This window comes from Coregonus clupeaformis, chromosome 17 (genome assembly GCF_020615455.1).
Source record: "Coregonus clupeaformis isolate EN_2021a chromosome 17, ASM2061545v1, whole genome shotgun sequence".
NCBI classification, from domain to species: Eukaryota; Metazoa; Chordata; class Actinopteri; order Salmoniformes; family Salmonidae; genus Coregonus; species Coregonus clupeaformis.
The window spans coordinates 29,400,472-29,419,952 of NC_059208.1; the positions used below are offsets into that span (position 1 = coordinate 29,400,472).

Consider the following 19,481-nt stretch of genomic DNA (forward strand, 5'->3'; position numbering starts at 1 on the left):
CTGCTGATCCCACATCAGCATTCTTACTCTGGGGGCTTGGTACATACTGGGAAGCTATTAATTAGTTTTGTTTTGCACACCACAAGGCAATGAAATGTAACAGGCAGCATTGCACACCATCATATAGGCTTCGGCTGAGTCCCAAAATGGCACCCTATTCCCTATATAGAGCACTAATTTTAGGCCCTGGTCACCTTTATAAGCTTTGGTCAAAAGTAGTACACTATAAAGGGAAGAGGGTGCCATTTGGGATAAATCCACTGAATCACGCATGGTTAGCAGCACTGATGAGCCATAGAAGGGGTTATTCCTCCAGCTTGATTCGGGGCAGAGCAGTCATTAGCACCCTTTCAATTTAAAACCATCGCAGGCTAATTATAGCACAAGTTTATGCACGCATATAACCTGCGCAGAATGACAATTATCACAATCAGAAGTGGTACCCATTAATAGTAAGTAAGGAATTCTGATCCTTTTTTGCAACTATGTGGACTGAATTTTAAAAATAGGACAATTGAACTGTAATGGGGACGCAAGTGACATGAACCTTTTTGTATTTATCTTTTGACACATAGGGCAATGACAATAAAGAAACTCATTAAAGAAACTCAAGTGTTTCTGAATGAAATAGAAGTACCCCTTGCATATCTAGTGACACTGCATAGCAACAGAAACTTTTACATAAATACATGATAATAGATTAGATCCTATTCTTAAAAGACTGCTGCATTTGAATGAATAATGCATGTTCTAGTCAGCATCTTTAGAAAACTGGAAACATATTTTCCTGGACACACTCTTTGAAAGTTTTCATCTGCCTTGAATTAATATCTCAAATAATCTAGAAGAGGAAGAATTTATTATGCAATGGCCACAATAGGTCAAAAAGGTAAATGGCAAATATTTGACCCTCAATGAAGCACAAGATAATCCAATTACAACTAATAACACATACTTAATGGTAGACTGGTGACCATATTTTCAAATTCACTTTGGTTTCTCTTAAAGGGATACTTCTGGATTTTGGCAATGAGGCCCTTTATCTATGTGTGGTCCTCTGTAGCTCAGCTGGTAGAGCACGGCGCTTGTAACGCCAAGGTAGTGGGTTCGATCCCCGGGACCACCCATACACAAAAAATTTATGCACGCATGACTGTAAGTCGCTTTGGATAAAAGCGTCTGCTAAATGGCATATTATTATTATTATTATTATTATTATTATATCTACTTGTCCAGAGTCAGATGAACTCATGGATACCATTTTTATGTCTCTGCGTGCGGTTTGAAGGGAGTTGCTAACTAGCGCTAGCGCAATTGCTAACTAGCGTTAGCGCAATGACTGGAAGTGTATGGGTATCATAAACTTCCAGTCATTATGCTAATGCTAGTTAGGATTGGCACATGAAACTACCTCTAACTTCCTTCATACTGTACGCAGAGGCATAAATATGGTACCCACGAGTTCATCTGACTCTGAGTAAGTAGCAAAAAGGCGTAATTGCCAGAATCTCACAGTATCCCTTTAAGGTTTTGGCAATATTCTGCAAACAATTTTGTAAATTGCCAATTAGAAAGGCAACATGACAAAGCTACAACTTTGTGCAGGAGGGTAGGCTAAGCCACAAAGGTGTGATTTATCAGATAACAGTATAACAAATCACAAACCAACAAAGAAGTATGAAACCAAGACCAAGTCATCCTAAAGTCCCATCTGGGCTTTGCTGAAAACCTACATTACATACTCAAATAGGTTCAGTGTTTTAGACTAATAAAAAAGATACATTAATTCATACTATACATTTTTTGCTCATAAATAAATATATAAAATAAATTCCTATACCTCAAAAAGACACGTTGTATAGCACTTTCTGCCTAAGGTACAGACAATGTATCCTTAAATCGTGACTCATGTGTCCCTGCATCCCATGCTAAATGCCATTGAATGTCCATTGCATTTCACTCTCTTCTGTGTGAGGACATGGTCATCTCATCACACAGCACAGTCTCTAATACCAGATACAGATTACATCATATCAACTATCCTCAATCGGAGACTATCCTCAATCCCAGATTTTCATATTAAAGATATTGAACGGGATCTTAAGCACTTACAAATTCATAACATATCATACGAATTGCAGGAAACATACATTTGTGCAGGACGTAACATATCATACGGAATGAATGACGTTGTATACAACTGTGCACAATTTTCTGGGACCCATTTTGGCTTGTGAGTGCTACTTTCAAAACTACTTGCTGAAATTATACAGAACCTTTCTAGCATCACTTTCAATAACCCACAGCCCCAATATCTGATCATCTGGAACAAGCAGTTACAAACTTGAGACTGTATATATCAACTAAAGTTATGTCCTGCACATGAGTACATCTGCAAAGGGCCCCAGGAGGTTTTTGTTAAAGATGCAGCGCACCCACACCAGGTACGTTGTAAAGGGTTTGATGTTTTCAGAGAAGGTATAGTTCTGGTGGGGGAGAATATAAGGCATGTACGTGTTCTCTCCTTGCTCCTGGATCCACACTTCGTACTTCACCTCCCTGACCTTCAGGTACTTGAGGTTCCAGGGGATTTGCCACGACACAGTCAGCATGGCCTCGTTGGTGGCCGGGACCGACGTCTGGCACTGGGGCTCTCTGACCCGGCCCGGGTGGACCGTGCTGGCAGGCTTGGCCTTCTTCAGGTTGGGCCTGGTTTTCACTGTCTCTCTGAGAGCCTCTAGTAAAGAAGGGATGTCCACAATGGTGTCCTGGTAGATGCGATAGAGCCACTCAGGGTTGCGGCAGCACAGGTGTCTGGGTACTTCCTTACTGGCCAGGATGTGTTCCTGCTCTTCCTTCTCCAGGTGGGCTATACCTCCCTGCTCCCAGGGCCTCTCTGGGTAGGCCACAGAGTTCTCTTCCACCATGTTACTCCAGGCCACATACTGCAGGTCCATGCCTGGTAGAGAGGCCAGGGTTTTGTAAGGGGTGTACTGCTCAGGGTTGACCGCATAGGGGAAGAGCTCCACTACGACGGCCCCCCGGGGGAGGAAGAGAGAGGAGACCAGCTGGGCCCCGTGCATGCTGACCAACATGGAGGCCCCGCTGATGACCTTGACGATGTTTGGGAAGGTCTGCTCCTCCAGAGACACCGTCACGGCTCTCATCTGGAACTCCTGCGCCAACGCCAGGATCAGCTCAGCTTCGTTCAGGATGAGTCTGTTGATGGAGCGACTGAACACTACGATGTACTCGTCCTTTTCCTCCGCCGCGCTCTCCTCTCCTCCTCCTTGCGTGTTGATATTGAGCTTCTCCATCAGCGATGAGGCAAACTGCCGGATCTCGTTCCCAGAGACCAGGATGTTGGCTTTGGGGCCCTGTGGCTGGACAAAGCCATACTGGTACCAGGTGGTCATCTTGGACAAGCCCACGTAGGACTTAGTGAAGCACATAAGTTTGCCAAAGTTCCTCAGCTGCTCTTTGAGGAGTGGCTGCTTGCTGCTCAGCAGACGGTAGAGGTCAAAGTGTGCACCCTCGCCCCAGCCCTCCATGAAGACCAGGCGGGCCTCATCGTCCAGATCCGAGTACTGCCGCATGGTGTAGAAGATGGGCAGCAGGTCGTCGTGGAAGACGTGCATCAGGTTATCCGGATTGAACCGGTTGAGGATGAGGGTGACGTCAGGGATGAACACAGGCTTGGGCATGAACTTGAGGGCGGCGGCGGGCAGCTCTAGGAAGTTGAAGTACTGGGTGTTGTGATCCTCCACAGAAGACAGGTCCAGCAGGGCCGGCTGGAAGCGCCGGGGCCCCAGGTTGGGCAGCATGAAGGAGGAGTTGCTGTGGAAGAAGACAAACTCCTCGGCCTTGGCACAGTAGCACAGGTAGTCGAAGCGGCAGATGCGGTCAGTGTGCATCTTGCCGGTGCAGACCATGCGGGTGCCATGCTCCTGGAGGGCCAGCAGAGCGCCGTGGTAGTCTATCCGGGCCTGGGACAGCTCCTGGGACTGGTGGGTCAGCTGCAGCTCCTCCTCCAGTACTGCAGCGTGCTCGCTCAGCCTCACATACTTCCAGAGCAGTGCTGCCACCACTGAAACCAGTAGGCCGTTCAGAATGGCCGCCACGTTCATCCTGCAGCTCGCCGCACGCATTACAGCTCCACGTCCAATCTGATCTCTGACCTCACACGCATGCTCCGCCTCCCGCTAGCCAGGCGCCGATACACCTGGAGAGGAGAGAGAGAAGGGGAGAGGGAGAGAGAGGGGAGTGTAGGGGGGCGTGGGGAAAGGGAAAGAGGAGAGAAAGATTATTTTTAGCATACTACTGATATCATGTTTCCAACGGAATCAACTGAACATACTGTTTCAGACTTTCCAAAAATCAAATTACATTCAAACTCAAAGCAATCAGAAATAATACAAAACAGAGCGGAAGCCTATTATTTGGAGTGCTATTGATGAAGGTCTACATACCAAAGCATGGCTCAGAGCCCCTTCCCTCGGAGAAGCCTTTGTCTGCGTCCCAAATAATGGGATACTCCGAGATTTTGGCAATGAAGCCCTTTACCTACTTCCCCAGAGTCAGATTAACTTGTGGATACCATTTTTATGTCTCTGCGTGCAGTTTGAAGGAGGTTGCTAACTAGCGTTAGTGCAATTGCTAACTAGGGTTAAGGCAATGACTGGAAGTCTACGGAAACAGCTAACAACGCTAGTTAACATTGGCTCACAAAACTACCTCTAACTTCCTTCATACTGGGCGCAGAGACATACAGTGCATTCGGAAAGTATTCAGACCCCTTCTGTTACGTTACAGCCTTATTCTAAAATGGATTAAATAGTTTTTTCCCCTCAATCTACACACAATACCCCATAATGACAAAGGGAAAACAAGTTATTTTTTAATGTTTGTAAATGTATAAAAAAGTAAAAACTGAAATACCTCACATGATTTGGAAAGGCACACACCTGTCTATATAAGGTCCCACAGTTGACAATGTATGTCAGAGCAAAAACCAAGCCAAGATGTCGAAGGAATTGTCCGTAGTGCTCCGAGACAGGATTGTGTCGAGGCACAGATCTGGAGAAGGGTACCAAAAAATCTCTGCAGCATTTAAGGTCCCCAAGAACACAGTGGCCTCCATCATTCTTAAATGGAAGAAGTTTGGAACCAAGGACTCTTCCTAGAGCTGGCTGCCCGGCCAAACTTAGCAATCGGGGGAGAAGGGCATTGGTCAGGGAGGTGACCAAGAACCCGATGGTCACTCTGACATAGCTCCAGAGTTCCTCTGTGGAGATGGGAGAACCTTCCAGAAGGACAACCATCTCTGCCAGACGGAAGCCACCCCTCAGTAAAAGGCACATGACAGTAAGCTTGGAGTTTGCAAAAAGGCACCTAAAGGACTCTCAGACCATGAGACACAAGATTCTCTGGTCTGATGAAACCAAGATTGAAATCTTTGCCCTGAATGCCAAGCGTCACGTCTGGAGGAAACCTGGCACCATCCCTACGGTGAAACATGGCGGTGGCAGCATCATGCTGTGGGGATGTTTTTCAGCGGCAGCGACTGGGAGACATGTCAGGATCGAGGAAAAGATGAACGGAGCGAAGCACAGAGAGACCCTTGATGAAAACCTGCTCCAGAGCGCTCAGGACCTCAGACTGGGGCGAAGGTTCACCTTCCAACAGGACAACAACCCTAAGCACACAGCCAAGACTACGCAGGAGTGGCTTCGGGACAAGTCTCTGAATGTCCTTGAGTGGCCCAGCCAGAGCCCAGACTTGAACCCGATCTAACTATCTATCTATCTATCTATCTCTGGAGAAACCTGAAAATAGCTGTGCAGTGACGCTCCCCATCCAACCTGACAGAGCTAGAGAGGATCTGCACAGAAGAATGGGAGAAACTCCCCAAATACAGGTGTGCCAAGGTTGTAGCGTCATACCCAAGAAGACTAGAGGCTGTAATTGCTGCCAAAGGTGCTTCAACAAGGTAGTGAGTAAAGGGTCTGAATACTTATGTAAATGTGATATCAGTTGGGTTTTTTTAAATACATTTGCAAACATTTCAACAAAAAAAAAGTTTTTGCTTTGTCATTATGGGGTATTGTGTGTACAGTCGTGGTCAAAAGTTTTGAGAATGACACAAATACTAATTTTCACAAAGTCTGTTGCCTCAGTTTTGATGATGGCAATTTGCATATACTCCAGAATGTCATGAAGAGTGATCAGATGAATTGCAATTAATTGCAAAGTCCCTCTTTGCCATGAAAATGAACTTAATCCCCCAAAAACATTTCCACTGCATTTCAGCCCTGCTACAAAAGGACCAGCTGTCATCATGTCAGTGATTCTCTCGTTAACACAGGTGAGAGTGTTGACGAGGACAACGCTGGAGATCACTCTGTCATGCTGATTGAGTTAGAATAACAGACTGGAAGCTTTAAAAGGAGGGTGGTGCTTGAAATCATTGTTCTTCCTCTGTTAACCATGGTTACCTGCAAGGAAACACGTGCCGTCATCATTGCTTTGCACAAAAAGGGCTTCACAGGCAAGGATATTGCTGCTAGTAAGATTGCACCTAAATCAAGCATTTATCGGATCATCAAGAACTTCAAGGAGAGAGGTTCAATTGTTGTGAAGAAGGCATCAGGGCGCCCAAGAAAGTCTAGCAAGCACCAGGACCGTCTCCTAAAGTTGATTCAGCTGCGGGATCGGGGCACCACCAGTGCAGAGCTTGCTCAGGAATGGCAGCAGGCAGGTGTGAGTGCATCTGCACGCACAGTGAGGCGAATACTTTTGGAGGATGGCCTGGTGTCAAGAAGGGCAGCAAAGAAGTCACTTCTCTCCAGGAAAAACATCAGGGACAGATGATATTCTGCAAAAGGTACAGGGATTGGACTGCTGAGGACTGGGGTAAAGTAATTTTATCTGATGAATCCCCTTTCCGATTGTTTGGGGCATCCGGAAAACATCTTGTCCGGAGAAGACAAGGTGAGCACTACCATCAGTCCTGTGTCATGCCAACAGTAAAGCATCCTGAGACCATTCATGTGTGGGGTTGCTTCTCAGCCAAGGGAGTGGGCTCACTCACAATTTTGCAGCCATGAATAAAGAATGGTACCAACACATCCTCCGAGAGCAACTTCTCCCAACCATCCAAGAACAGTTTGGTGACGACCAATGCCTTTTCCAGCATGATGGAGCACTTTGCCATAAGGCAAAAGTGATAACTAAGTGGCTCTGGGAACAAAACATCGAAGTTTTGGGTCCATGGCCAGGAAACTCCCCAGACCTTAATCCCATTGAGAACTTGTGGTCGATCCTCAAGAGGCAGGTGGACAAACAAAAACCCACAAATTCTGACAAACTCCAAGCATTGATTATGCAAGAATGGGCTGCCATCAGTCAGGATGTGGCCCAGAAGTTAATTGACAGCATGCCAGGGCGGATTGCAGAGGTCTTGAAAAAGAAGTGTCAACACTGCAAATATTGACTCTTTGCATAAACTTAATGTAATTGTCAATAAAAGCCTTTGACACTTATGGAATGCTTGTAATTATATTTCAGTATACCATAGTAACATCTGACAAAAATATATCATAACACTGAAGCAGCGAACTTTGTGAAGACCAATACTTGTGTCATTCTCAAAACCTTTGACCACGACTGTAGATTGATGAGGAAAAACAACAATTTAATCAATTTTAGAATAAGGCTGTAACGTAACAAAATGTGGAAAAAGTCAAGGGGTCTGAACACTTTCCGAATGCATGGTACAAATGGTATCCACAAGTTCATCTGACTCTGGGGAAGTAGATAAAGGGCCTCATTGCGAAAATCTCAAAGTATTCCTTTTTAGTGCACTACTTTTGACCAGGACCCATATGGCTCTGATCAAAAGTTGTGCACTATATAGGGTAGGGAAAAGGGTGCAATTTGGGGCGCATCCTTTGTTTACCTTTGTGGATAAGCACAGGCATTCCTAGAACCTTAAATCACATCCCCCTCCTGGTTATGTATTGATGAATTACATTGTGTGGAGAGAAAGTGGAAAATAAATTCCTCTTAAAACTACACTAATCTGCATATTGAGAGAACATGTGAATCATGTGGTGAGAGAGACTGTCTGCGTCCGAAATGCTATTCCCTATATAGCGCACTACTTTTTATCAGTCCATGACCCATAGGGCTGCAGGCAAAAGTAGTGCACTATTTTGGGAATACAGTGCCATTTGGGATGCAGCCACTAATTCAGATCCCAAGCAGCTGCTTCCAGACTATGGTGGAAAATAGTCATCTAAAGGTTGACTGCTACAAGAACAAAGGTTTCTATAGGCTAGCCTCTGCCTGGGATACTATAAATATCACATCACTTTCCATAATAGCCGCTGAGATTAAATGAATATAATTATTCCAGTACAAAAAAAGTTGAGGGTGTGTAAATGACATACAGGTTTGAGACTTAAAACACTTCATTTAAATATGCTTTAAATCACCATGATAACTTAGCAATACTCAAAAAGAAGAGTCAAGAGAGTTTTCTCCCTAAGAAATCCAGAGACTCATATCAGCAATATAGCATAGTCATTTGCATCTATAATATTAAATCAGAATCTACAGACTAGCTCCCTAACCTTCAACTTTGGGCTGCAGACACTAAATACACTCCCTTCCTCTCCCTTGGAGCCAGACTGTGTCTGCAGTAGGCTTGGTCGGTATACTGTATATGCCGTATACCAGAATATTTGGAAATAACCACGGGATGGTTTTTCAATACCGTTGAAGCTATTAAACTTTTTTTTTTAAATATACATTTGAATATTTGAAGCTACTTTTTAAGTAAATACCTGCAGTCAACTTGTGCAATATGACCCCAGGCATGTTATTCGTTTACAAGCACAACAACGAGAGATCGGAGCCTTGTGAGTCACTCACTGTTGTGCAGCACGCGCCAGGTGATCTAGCTAAAGTATGGAATTCACAACTAAATGTTTGCCAGCTAGATATCTTATAACTATTAAAGGAAAACTCCACTCAAAAACTATATTTTTGGTATTTGTTTCATTAGTCCATTGTTGATATAGTCCCAAAATGTTTTGCATGTCAGCAATCAAGTTTTCAAGATATGTAACTTTCAAAATTCAGAAATCTGGCCCGTATAATGAATTTAGCATCATATGATCCTGCGTTTTGCATCATACAGGCTAGGTTTCTGTATTTTGAAACAGTGGAAACAATGGAATAATTAAACAAATACCAAAATATAGTTTTGGGGTGGAGTTTTCCTTTAAGTTAACTGTCTAAAATATGCTAAATGCTCTGCAGTTGTGCATTTGGTTTGCTAACTTAGTAGCTAGGCTAGTTATCTACTAAAACGGAAGTATCAATGAACATGATTGTGGGAAATTAATTAATGCTCAGTTTGTCACGCGCTGCATAATTTTAGCCACAGAATTATGTGCTAGCCATCTAGTCTATGTTTTATAAATGTGCAATGAGCATAAAACAATGTATATAAAGGAATTGACAACTCGTTCTCATTCTGAGAAATAAGCATCTTCTTATCCAGGTAGGCCACTTGATTTCAACATCTAAACAAAGTGAACAGGCTGTTGTTCAAACAGTTGGAGACGGACAGGAGGGTGTATTCATAACAGTTCAACTGTTCTACCTTGTTAGCAAGCAAATAGATCCAAGTTGGCTGACTTTAAATATAAAGATTAGCTGGCTACTCAATAGCACGTGGGCTTGTGCTTGAGAGATTGTTTGAGACCTGTGTTAATTTTCTATTATGCCTGCTACCAGAAGTTGGTCATTATTAGTGGATGTGCATTGTACATGGTTCAGGTTACATTTGTAACAAAAAGGGCATTTCATATGAAGCTTTGAAAGCCAGATCAGTGATTATTGCAAAAAAAGCAGGTTAAACTATTTTGATAAAATAATGTAATTATTAGTGGGTCTTCTGGTTGTCAAAGGATTATATTTAGCCTAGGTATAATTTTACAATCCCTGAATTCATTAGATTATTCCTGTTTGAAATCCAGTGTATTGACCTTTAATTGTGCAACATTATTATACTTTAGAGAAAAAGTTCCAAAAATCGAGATCTACAGTACCAGTCAAAAGTTTGGACACACCTACTCATTCAAGGGTTTTTCTTTACTTTTACTATTTTCTACATTGTAGAATAATAGTGAAGACATCAAAACTATGAAATAACACATATGGAATCATGTAGTAACCAAAAATGTGTTAAACAAATCAAAATATATGTTATATTTGAGATTCTTCAAAGTAGCCACTCCTTGCCTTGATGACAGCTTTGCACACTCTTGGCATTCTCTTAACCAGCTTCACCTGGAATGCTTTTCCAACAGTCTTGAAGGAGTTCCCACATATGCTGAGCACTTGTTGGCTGCTTTTCCTTCACTTTGCGGTCCAACTCATCCCAAACCATCTCAAATTGGGTTGAGGTTGAGTGATTGTGGAGGCCAGGTCATCTGATGCAGCACTCCATCACTCTCCTTGGTCAAATAGCCCTTACACAGCCTGGATGTGTGTTTTGGGTCATTGTCCTGATGAAAAACAAATGATAGTCCCACTAAGCGCAAACCAGATGGGATGGTGTATCGCTGCAGAATGCTGTGGTAGCCATGCTGGTTAAGTGTGCCTTGAATTCTAAATAAATCACTGACAGTGTCACCAGCAAAGCACCCCCACACCATCACACCTCCTCCTCCATGCTTCACGGTGGGAACCACACATGCGGAGATCATCCGTTCACCTACTCTGCGTTTCACAAAGACACGGCGGTTGGAACCAAAAATCTCAAATTTGGACTCAGACCAAAGGACAGATTTCCACTGGTATAATGTCCATTGCTCGTGTTTCTTGGCACAAGCAAGTCTCTTCTTCTTATTGGTGTCCTTTAGTAGTGGTTTCTTTGCAGCAAATCGACTATGAAGGCCTGATTCACCAGTCTCCTCTGAAAAGTTGATGTTGAGATGTGTCTGTTACTTGAACTCTCTGAAGCATTTATTTGGGCTGCAATCTGAGGTGCAGTTAACTCTAATGAATTTATCCTCTGCAGCAGAGGAAACTCTGGGTCTTCCTTTCCTGTGGCGGTCCTCTTGAGAGCCAGTTTCATCATAGCGCTTGATGGTTTTTGCGACTGCACTTGAATAAACGTTCAAAGTTCTTGAAATGTTCTGTATTGACCTTCATGTCTTAAAATAATGATGGACTGTCATTTATCTTTGCTTATTTGAGCGGTTCTTGACATAATATGGCCTTGGTCTTTTACCAAATAGGGCTATCTTCTGTATACCACCCCTACCTTGTCACAATACAACTGATTGGCTCAAACGCATTAAGAAGGAAAGAAATTCCACAAAAATAACTTTTAACAAGGCACACCTGTTAATTGAAATGCATTCCAGGTGACTACTTCATGAAGCTGGTTGAGAGAATGCCAAGAGTGTGTAAAGCTGTCATCAAGGCAAAGGGTGGCTACTTTGAAGAATCTTAAATATAACATATATTTTGATTTGTTTAACACTTTTTTGGTTACTACATGATTCCATATGTGTTCTTTCATAGTTTTGATGTCTTCACTATTATTCTACAATGTCAAAAATAGTAAAAATAAAGGAAACCCCTGGAATGAGTAGGTGTGTCCAAACTTTTGACTGGTACTGTATATTGTGAATCGGCCATCAATTTTAAAAAATCTAGATGTGATTTTTAGGCCATATCAACCTAGACTTGGCACTCCGGTGCCGCTTGCCGTGCGGTTGCAGAGAGAACAGTCTATGACTTGGGTGACTGGAGTCTTTGACAATTTTTTGGGCCTTCCTCTGACACAGCCCTACCTTGCTGTCTAATATTTGTTTCGTGCGTGCAGCAAACTGTGAGTAGAATTTTTTAGTTACTTTCATAACTTTATGAACTGTGATATCTGTCCGGCAAACAGTTTGTCAGAGACTGCATAAAATGTTTGCATGCGCTCTTTAGCATTTAGCTAGTATTCGCTATGGTATTTTACATGTACTTTTTAGTATAACTAACCTTGGGATTACAGAGGCTCAGTGGGGTTTGAAAATAGCGCCCCTTGTGTGCAGTGCCGGTATGACCAAATATCCCGGGATGGCACAAGGTCGGTTTGAAGGTAGGACAATCTGGATACCACCCAAGCCTATTTTGCAGCCAAGCCTATCTATCCATCAATCCCAGGTTAAGTAAAAGAAGTCCAGTTTAACCCTACCTCAATGCCCCTAACGCTTTGTTTGAGCTGCAGACAATATGGAGCACAAGATTCATACAGCAGATATCATGGAAACATACTGAACGGTCATTGCCACTTCCAACACACGTTTGCGCAGACACGCATGCACACACACCTCTGATTTCTTCATTTTTTCTGGGTCAAATTGCTCCATCCTAAAAACTCCTGAGAATCCTCCTTTGCCACTAGCATCCCCAGAGAGCAGCCATCCCCCTACAGTCTTCCTGTCTCTCTCTCTCTCTCTCCTCTCCAGACTGAGCTCATAAAGAACTCCAGTATCCCTGGCCTGACTCTGCCTGAGTCCCAAATGGCACCCTATTCCCTATGTAGTGCAATACTTTTGACCAGGGCCCATAGGACACAGCCAGCCTTACACTCGCCTGAAGCCCCGGACTCTCTCTCCTCTATCAGCCAGCCAAGCCAAGGGTCCTGGAGGAAGAAGCCAGACTGAACAAAGACATAATGGCTCCATCTCTCCCTCCTTGCACTCTCTTTCCCTCTCTCTCTTCCTGCTCTCATTCTATCTCTGCTCTCACTCTTTCTCTCAATCTCTTGCTGCTCTTATTCTTTCTCTCAATCTCTTGCTGCTCTCATTCTCTCTTTCCATATCTGCTCTCATATGCTGCAATAGAGGCAGGCTAAAAAAGTCCTCAGGCTATTTTGACATCCAAATCCGTAGGCTACAATATGTCAGTGGTAGTAGTAGCTCAGTCTTTGTGGTAATACCCTGCAGTCATAGATAAGTTACAGGAAAAAGATCTAGAAACACAGAACAGTTACACAAGAGCTTAAAATAGACTACTTTAATAAGAGCTTTTTCACTTGTTTTCATTACGATTTGAGATTTAGTTTACCAAAAGAGCATGATACTAATTCAGGTGGTAAAAGTCTTGGGGAAGCCCTTATCTCCATCTATAGATACAATATGATAGCAATGCAGATGTACAGGTACTCATAATACTCATATGTGAACTGCACTACATTTGAAGTTAAACTGAGTGAATCCCATCGTTCTTTTGTCATCCAATCCTGGGCCTCCTTTTTTCTCCTCTTCCCCATGTTTGACTTGGATCGCCATTCGCCAAGGGCACTGGCAGAGGAGTCAGGTTTGGTTAACTCACCTCTGCCTACTGACCCATACTGTACTGACAGGGGGCTAAAGCCCATTATTAGACACTGCTGGTGACCTTGACAGCTGGGCCTATAGGCCTCATGACCTGGGTGTCATCAGGAGGACAATATGGTTGTTTCCCAAATGGCACCCTATCCCCTTTAAAGTGCACTAATGTTGATGTGCCCTGGTCAGAAGTAGTGCACTACAAAGGGAATAGGGTGCTATTTGGGAAGAAGCCTCTGGCTAACCCTAAAAAATAAAATTACCTACAGGGTTCCTCTGAAGTTTGACCAAGCCCCCTACATGGGATTTAGGTCCAGAGATTACTTCTGAGATTTTTAATGTACCTGTGAGTCCAAATAGGCAGATAGCACAAACCCCTCAGCTTTCCCTTTTAGCCTACCCATTTAACCAATTCCTACAAGTGTTTAAGTTGGTATGCCATTCAGACAATAACACTTAATTTTACTAATTCACATTCATGAAGCACGACAATGGGCTAATAGTGCTCAATGTAATTTTTTTTGCAGCTAAAATGTCACACAGCATGAAGACCTAAAGCAGCATTGCCCTCCAATTCATGAGGACAAGGGCAATTGTGCCAGTGCCAGTGTTAATCCTCCTCGATGCACACAGGCGGCCCACAGGGATGCGTGCAGGGCCCACTGCAATTCCACTGTGCCAAATACTGAAGGGTTTCAAAAGGTCAGCCTGCCTCTGTGATAAATTAGCAGGCAATTCCATGGCACCATCTTCAGCTAACACTGCAGTGAGCCGTTGAGGTTTCGTTTTTTGTGAGAGAAAATGAGGATCCAAACACCACCGCTCCGCTCTCCAGTGTTCTCCCTAGAGACGCCACATGATGCTTTCCAAATTAAATATCCTGTTGTGTAATAGCTTATTCCAATTCTGAATTATACAGACGTACAGAAAAGGATGGTAGGATGAATTGGGAGACGCTAGCACTCAATTTAAGAAGTGGATATTAATGATTACATAGCGTAATGAAAAGTCTCGCACAGTTTGACAACAAGTCTGAATTTTCTAAGGAAAGACTCTGGCACCGTGACCAGCATGCAAAAATGACAGGACAAGTAAAAAAAAAAAACCTTGGCCATCCTGTTACTAGGACCACAGAACTGGAATGAGATTCTAGATAAGATTTGTTGCACAACCTGTCACGGTCATAACCATTCAGGCACAATGACTTTAATTAGCCTACATTTTGGGTGCTACAGATAATATTGTGGTACACACACTACTAAGAAATAGTCTTGAAGTCCATCATATGTAGCTAAATACATTTTCTATGCAAAGTGTTTTTGTGAACAACAGACAAAGTAGGCTATATCTAATCGAACTAATCTGACTAAATCAGGGTTTTTCAAACTGGGGTCCGCAAACCATTTTTTTTTATTATGGGGGGAGGGGTATTTTGGGTGAATTATTTGATTAATATCACAAGCTGCAACAGAATACCACCATGGCAGAGTTTCCGTTAGGAAAATGTGGCCCCAGACATTTGACCGGCAGCATTTAAATCTAACGGAAATTTGAGAAATTTACCAGACCTATATGCATTGGGTGCGTAACCTGATTAGGGCGTCCACCCACAGTGCTGAGAATGACAGATCACATTTAGATTATGGTAATTCATATTAAATTTTCCACTCAAAGGCTCAGTATCTGTATGCTGTATGCGTGTGATAAATAAGATACATAATGAATATACTGTTCACACACGCCAAGTTAATTCCACAAAATGTTGCAAATTAACCTATAGACCGATAAGCATATATAAAAAATATAAACACAACATGTAAAGTGTTGGTCCCATGTTTCATGAGCTGAACCAAAACAAATAATCAAACACTTTCCATACACACAAAGAGCTTATTTCTCTCAAAGTGTATGCACAAATTTGTTTACATCTATGTTAGTGAGCATTTCTCATTCATTCATTAAAATCACAATTTAACCGACACCCATCTATTTTTGTGACTACCTGGACCTACCAATTGGTTTTTAAGTATTGAAACCAAACCATATGGATTTAAATGAAAAGTATTTGAATAAACATGAATGTAAGAAGCGAACATCATTTCAAATAGGCTACAGTGCCTTGTTACGTTACAGCCTTATTCTAAAATGGATTAAAAATATAATAATCCTCAGCAATCTAAACACAATACCCCATCTTGACAAAGTGAAAACAGGTTTCTAGAAATGTTTGCAAATTTATACAAAATTAAAACAGAAATACCTGTGGTAAATTCAATTGATTGTACATGATTTGGAAAGGCACACACCTGTCTATATAAGGTCCCACAGTTGACAGTGCAAGTTAGAGCAAAAACCAAGCCATGAGGTCGAAGGAATTGTCCATAGAGCTCCGAGACAGGATTGTGTCGAGGCACAGATCTGGGGAAGGGTACCAAAACATTTCTGCAGCATTGAAGGTACCCAAGAACACAGTGGCCTCCATCATTCTTAAAAGGAAGAAGTTTGGAACCACCAAGACTCTTCCTAGAGCTGGCTGCCCGGCCTTACTGAGCAATTGGGGGAGAAGGGCCTTGGTCAGGGAGGTGACCAAGAACCCGATGGTCACTCTGACAGAGCTCCAGAGTTCCTCTGTGGAGATGGGAGAACCTTCCAGAAGGACAACCATCTCTGCAGCACTCCACCAATTAGGCCTTTATGGTAGAGTGGCTAGACGGAAGCCACTCCTCAGTAAAAGGCACATGACAGCCCGCTTGGAGTTTGCCAAAAGAAACAAGATTCTCTGTGTCTGGTCTGATGAAACCAAGATTGAACTCTTTGCCCTGAATGCCAAGCGTCACGTCTGGAGGAAACCTGGCACCATCCCTACGGTGAAGCATGGTGGTGGCAGCATCATGCTGTGGGGATGTTTTTCAGCGGAAGGAACTGGGAGACTGGTCAGGATCGAGGGAAAGATGAACGGAGCAAAGTACAGAGAGATCCTTGATAAAAACCTGCTCCAGAGCGCTCAGGACCTCAGACTGGGGCGAAGGTTCACCTTCCAACAGGACAACGACCCTAAGCACACAGCCAAGATAACGCAGGAGTGGCTTCGGGACAAGTCTCTGAATGTCCTTGAGTGGCCCAGCCAGAGCCCGGACTTGAACCCTTTCGAACATCTCTGAACAGACTTGAAAATAGCTGTGGAGCAATGCTCCCCATCCACCCTGACAGCTTGAGAGGATCTGCAGAGAAGAATGGGAGAAACTCCCCAAATACAGGTGTGGCAAGCTTGTAGCGTCATACCCAAGAAGACTCGATGCTGTAAACACTGCCAAAGGTGCTTCAACAAAGTACTGAGTAAAGGGTCTGAATACTTATGTAAATGTGATATCAGTTTGTTATTTGTAATAAATTAGAAAAAATGTCTAAAAACGTGTTCTTGCTTTGTTATTATGGGTATTGTGTGTAGATTGATGAGGAAAAATAACAATTGAATCAATTTTAGAAAAAGGCTGTAACGTAACAAAGTGTGGAAAAAGTCAAGGGGTCTGAATACTTTCCGAAGGCACTGTAAATGTCATATTAAACAGCATATAAACACTCTAAATAGATCAGGAGCCAGACAGGGAGCCTAAGAAGGAATGAAAATGAATTATTTGACCTATATTATTTCAATTATTTAAAGGCTATAGCCTACAAAGAAATACGTTGTGATGCATTTGCGAGTGCGACACACTAGGCTGGTAGGGACATAAAGCTCTCAGCATTTAAACACCATTTCGTTGTATTAAATCATTATAGTCTATAAATTGCGCATATAGGCTGTGACTTAAAATTAAATACAAATTAAACTAAAAATGACTTATTAGTGCCTTCAAATTCATTTTTAGAATTCATTTTTAGAAACACGAGTTTTGCCAGTCTGTGGCTTCAGGCTCATGCGATGGTGCCTGGAGAGAACGGACAGCAGCGGAGAATATCATCTCCACGCTTGCACAGCCACTGGGTCTGCTAAACACCCTTTTGGCCACTCTTGCCAGGCTGGGCAGAGATGCAGAGTTGTTTATTTTTCTATAGGTAGGCCTAAAGGTTTTTAGGCAAAATAACCCAATCAAAACGGAAAGCTTCTTGAACGTGAGAATATGCCAAGCCTATTGGGCCAAAATCAATTATGGCCTATTGTATAGATAATAAAACGAAAATGAACAAAACGTTTAAGAGACCAGATTTTTTGTTTATTGATACAATGACACACTTAGTTATCTACCCATCTCGTTCCTTTCTTTTATCATATGCACGTAGTAAGTACATAAGTGTATTTTCAGATTCCACAATGATTCTTTAATATATAATAATAATATTCTTTAGTTGTGGATGTTTCATGTAGCCAGCGTGTAACAATTGCCATTTCCCGCACGTAGAACAACGGCATCCGGTCTATAACCTAATAGTTTAGCACCATACCAGCATATGGCATCCAATCCTTACACATAACAGTGGACACTACTTCACCGCACTCCCTCTCTTGCTCTTGGTCCTCATCTTTGTAAATTACCTTGATTTAGCACCTGTGTGTTTGATCAGTTTCTTTATGAAAATATTTAGCGAACTCCATGACAGTAGCTAAAGCAAGAGGCTATTAGCAGCACACAAGTAGACTACAAATGCATGCTGGGGCGGCATGCCCTGAGCTCCTGAAGTGAGCGCTACTGGAGAGAAATTGAAGCGGGCGAAAAGGCCGAACCGCCAGCCTCTGGAAATCTGGCTCCACGCTCCAGTCAAATTGGGCACGCTCCGCTCCAGCTCTGCTCATTCTCTGCTCTGTGTCCAGCATGAAGGAAGTTCGAGGTAGTTTCACGAGCCAATGACTGGAAGTCTACAGGAACAGTTTGCATGCTAGCTGTTCCTGTTCATCCAACTCTGGGGAAGTAGATAAATGGCTTCATGGCCAAAATCTTGAAATATCCCTTTAATATGGAGGAAATTAAAGTCATTGGAGATTTTTTTATTTTACCTTTATTTAACCAGGTAAGCCAGTTGAGAACAAGTTCTCATTTACAACTGCGACCTGGCCAAGATAAAGCGAAGCAGTGCGATAAAAACAACACAGAGTTACAGTGGGGAAAAAAAGTATTTAGTCAGCCACCAATTGTGCAAGTTCTCCCACTTAAAAAGATGAGAGAGGCCTGTAATTTTCATCATAGGTACACGTCAACTATGACAGACAAATTGAGGAAAAAAAATCCAGAAAATCACATTGTAGGATTTTAAATGAATTTATTTGCAAATTATGGTGGAAAATAAGTATTTGGTCACCTACAAACAAGCAAGATTTCTGGCTCTCACAGACCTGTAACTTCTTCTTTAAGAGGCTCCTCTGTCCTCCACTCGTTACCTGTATTAATGGCACCTGTTTGAACTTGTTATCAGTATAAAAGACACCTGTCCACAACCTCAAACAGTCACACTCCAAACTCCACTATGGCCAAGACCAAAGAGCTGTCAAAGGACACCAGAAACAAAATTGTAGACCTGCACCAGGCTGGGAAGACTGAATCTGCAATAGGTAAGCAGCTTGGTTTGAAGAAATCAACTGTGGGAGCAATTATTAGGAAATGGAAGACATACAAGACCACTGATAATCTCCCTCGATCTGGGGCTCCACGCAAGATCTCACCCTGTGGGGTCAAAATGATCACAAGAACGGTGAGCAAAAATCCCAGAACCACACGGGGGGACCTAGTGAATGACCTGCAGAGAGCTGGGACCAAAGTAACAAAGCCTACCATCAGTAACACACTACGCCGCCAGGGACTCAAATCCTGCAGTGCCAGACGTGTCCCCCTGCTTAAGCCAGTACATGTCCAGGCCCGTCTGAAGTTTGCTAGAGTGCATTTGGATGATCCAGAAGAGGATTGGGAGAATGTCATATGGTCAGATGAAACCAAAATATAACTTTTTGGTAAAAACTCAACTCGTCGTGTTTGGAGGACAAAGAATGCTGAGTTGCATCCAAAGAACACCATACCTACAGTGAAGCATGGGGGTGGAAACATCATGCTTTGGGGCTGTTTTTCTGCAAAGGGACCAGGACGACTG

General features: G+C 43.0%; 1 protein-coding gene across 1 annotated transcript in view; it reads right to left on the reverse strand.

Annotated features, from left to right (window-relative positions):
* Positions 1-1,275: 1,275 nt before the first annotated feature.
* LOC121586247 (protein O-linked-mannose beta-1,4-N-acetylglucosaminyltransferase 2) overlaps positions 1,276-19,481 on the reverse strand; it is a 31,485-nt gene continuing 13,279 nt past the window's right edge. Inside the window, exon 2 of the mRNA XM_041902794.2 lies at positions 1,276-4,222. Coding sequence (XP_041758728.1) covers positions 2,370-4,148 — 1,779 coding nt within the window. The 5' untranslated portion in view covers positions 4,149-4,222 and the 3' untranslated portion in view covers positions 1,276-2,369. The remainder of the gene's footprint in view (positions 4,223-19,481) is intronic.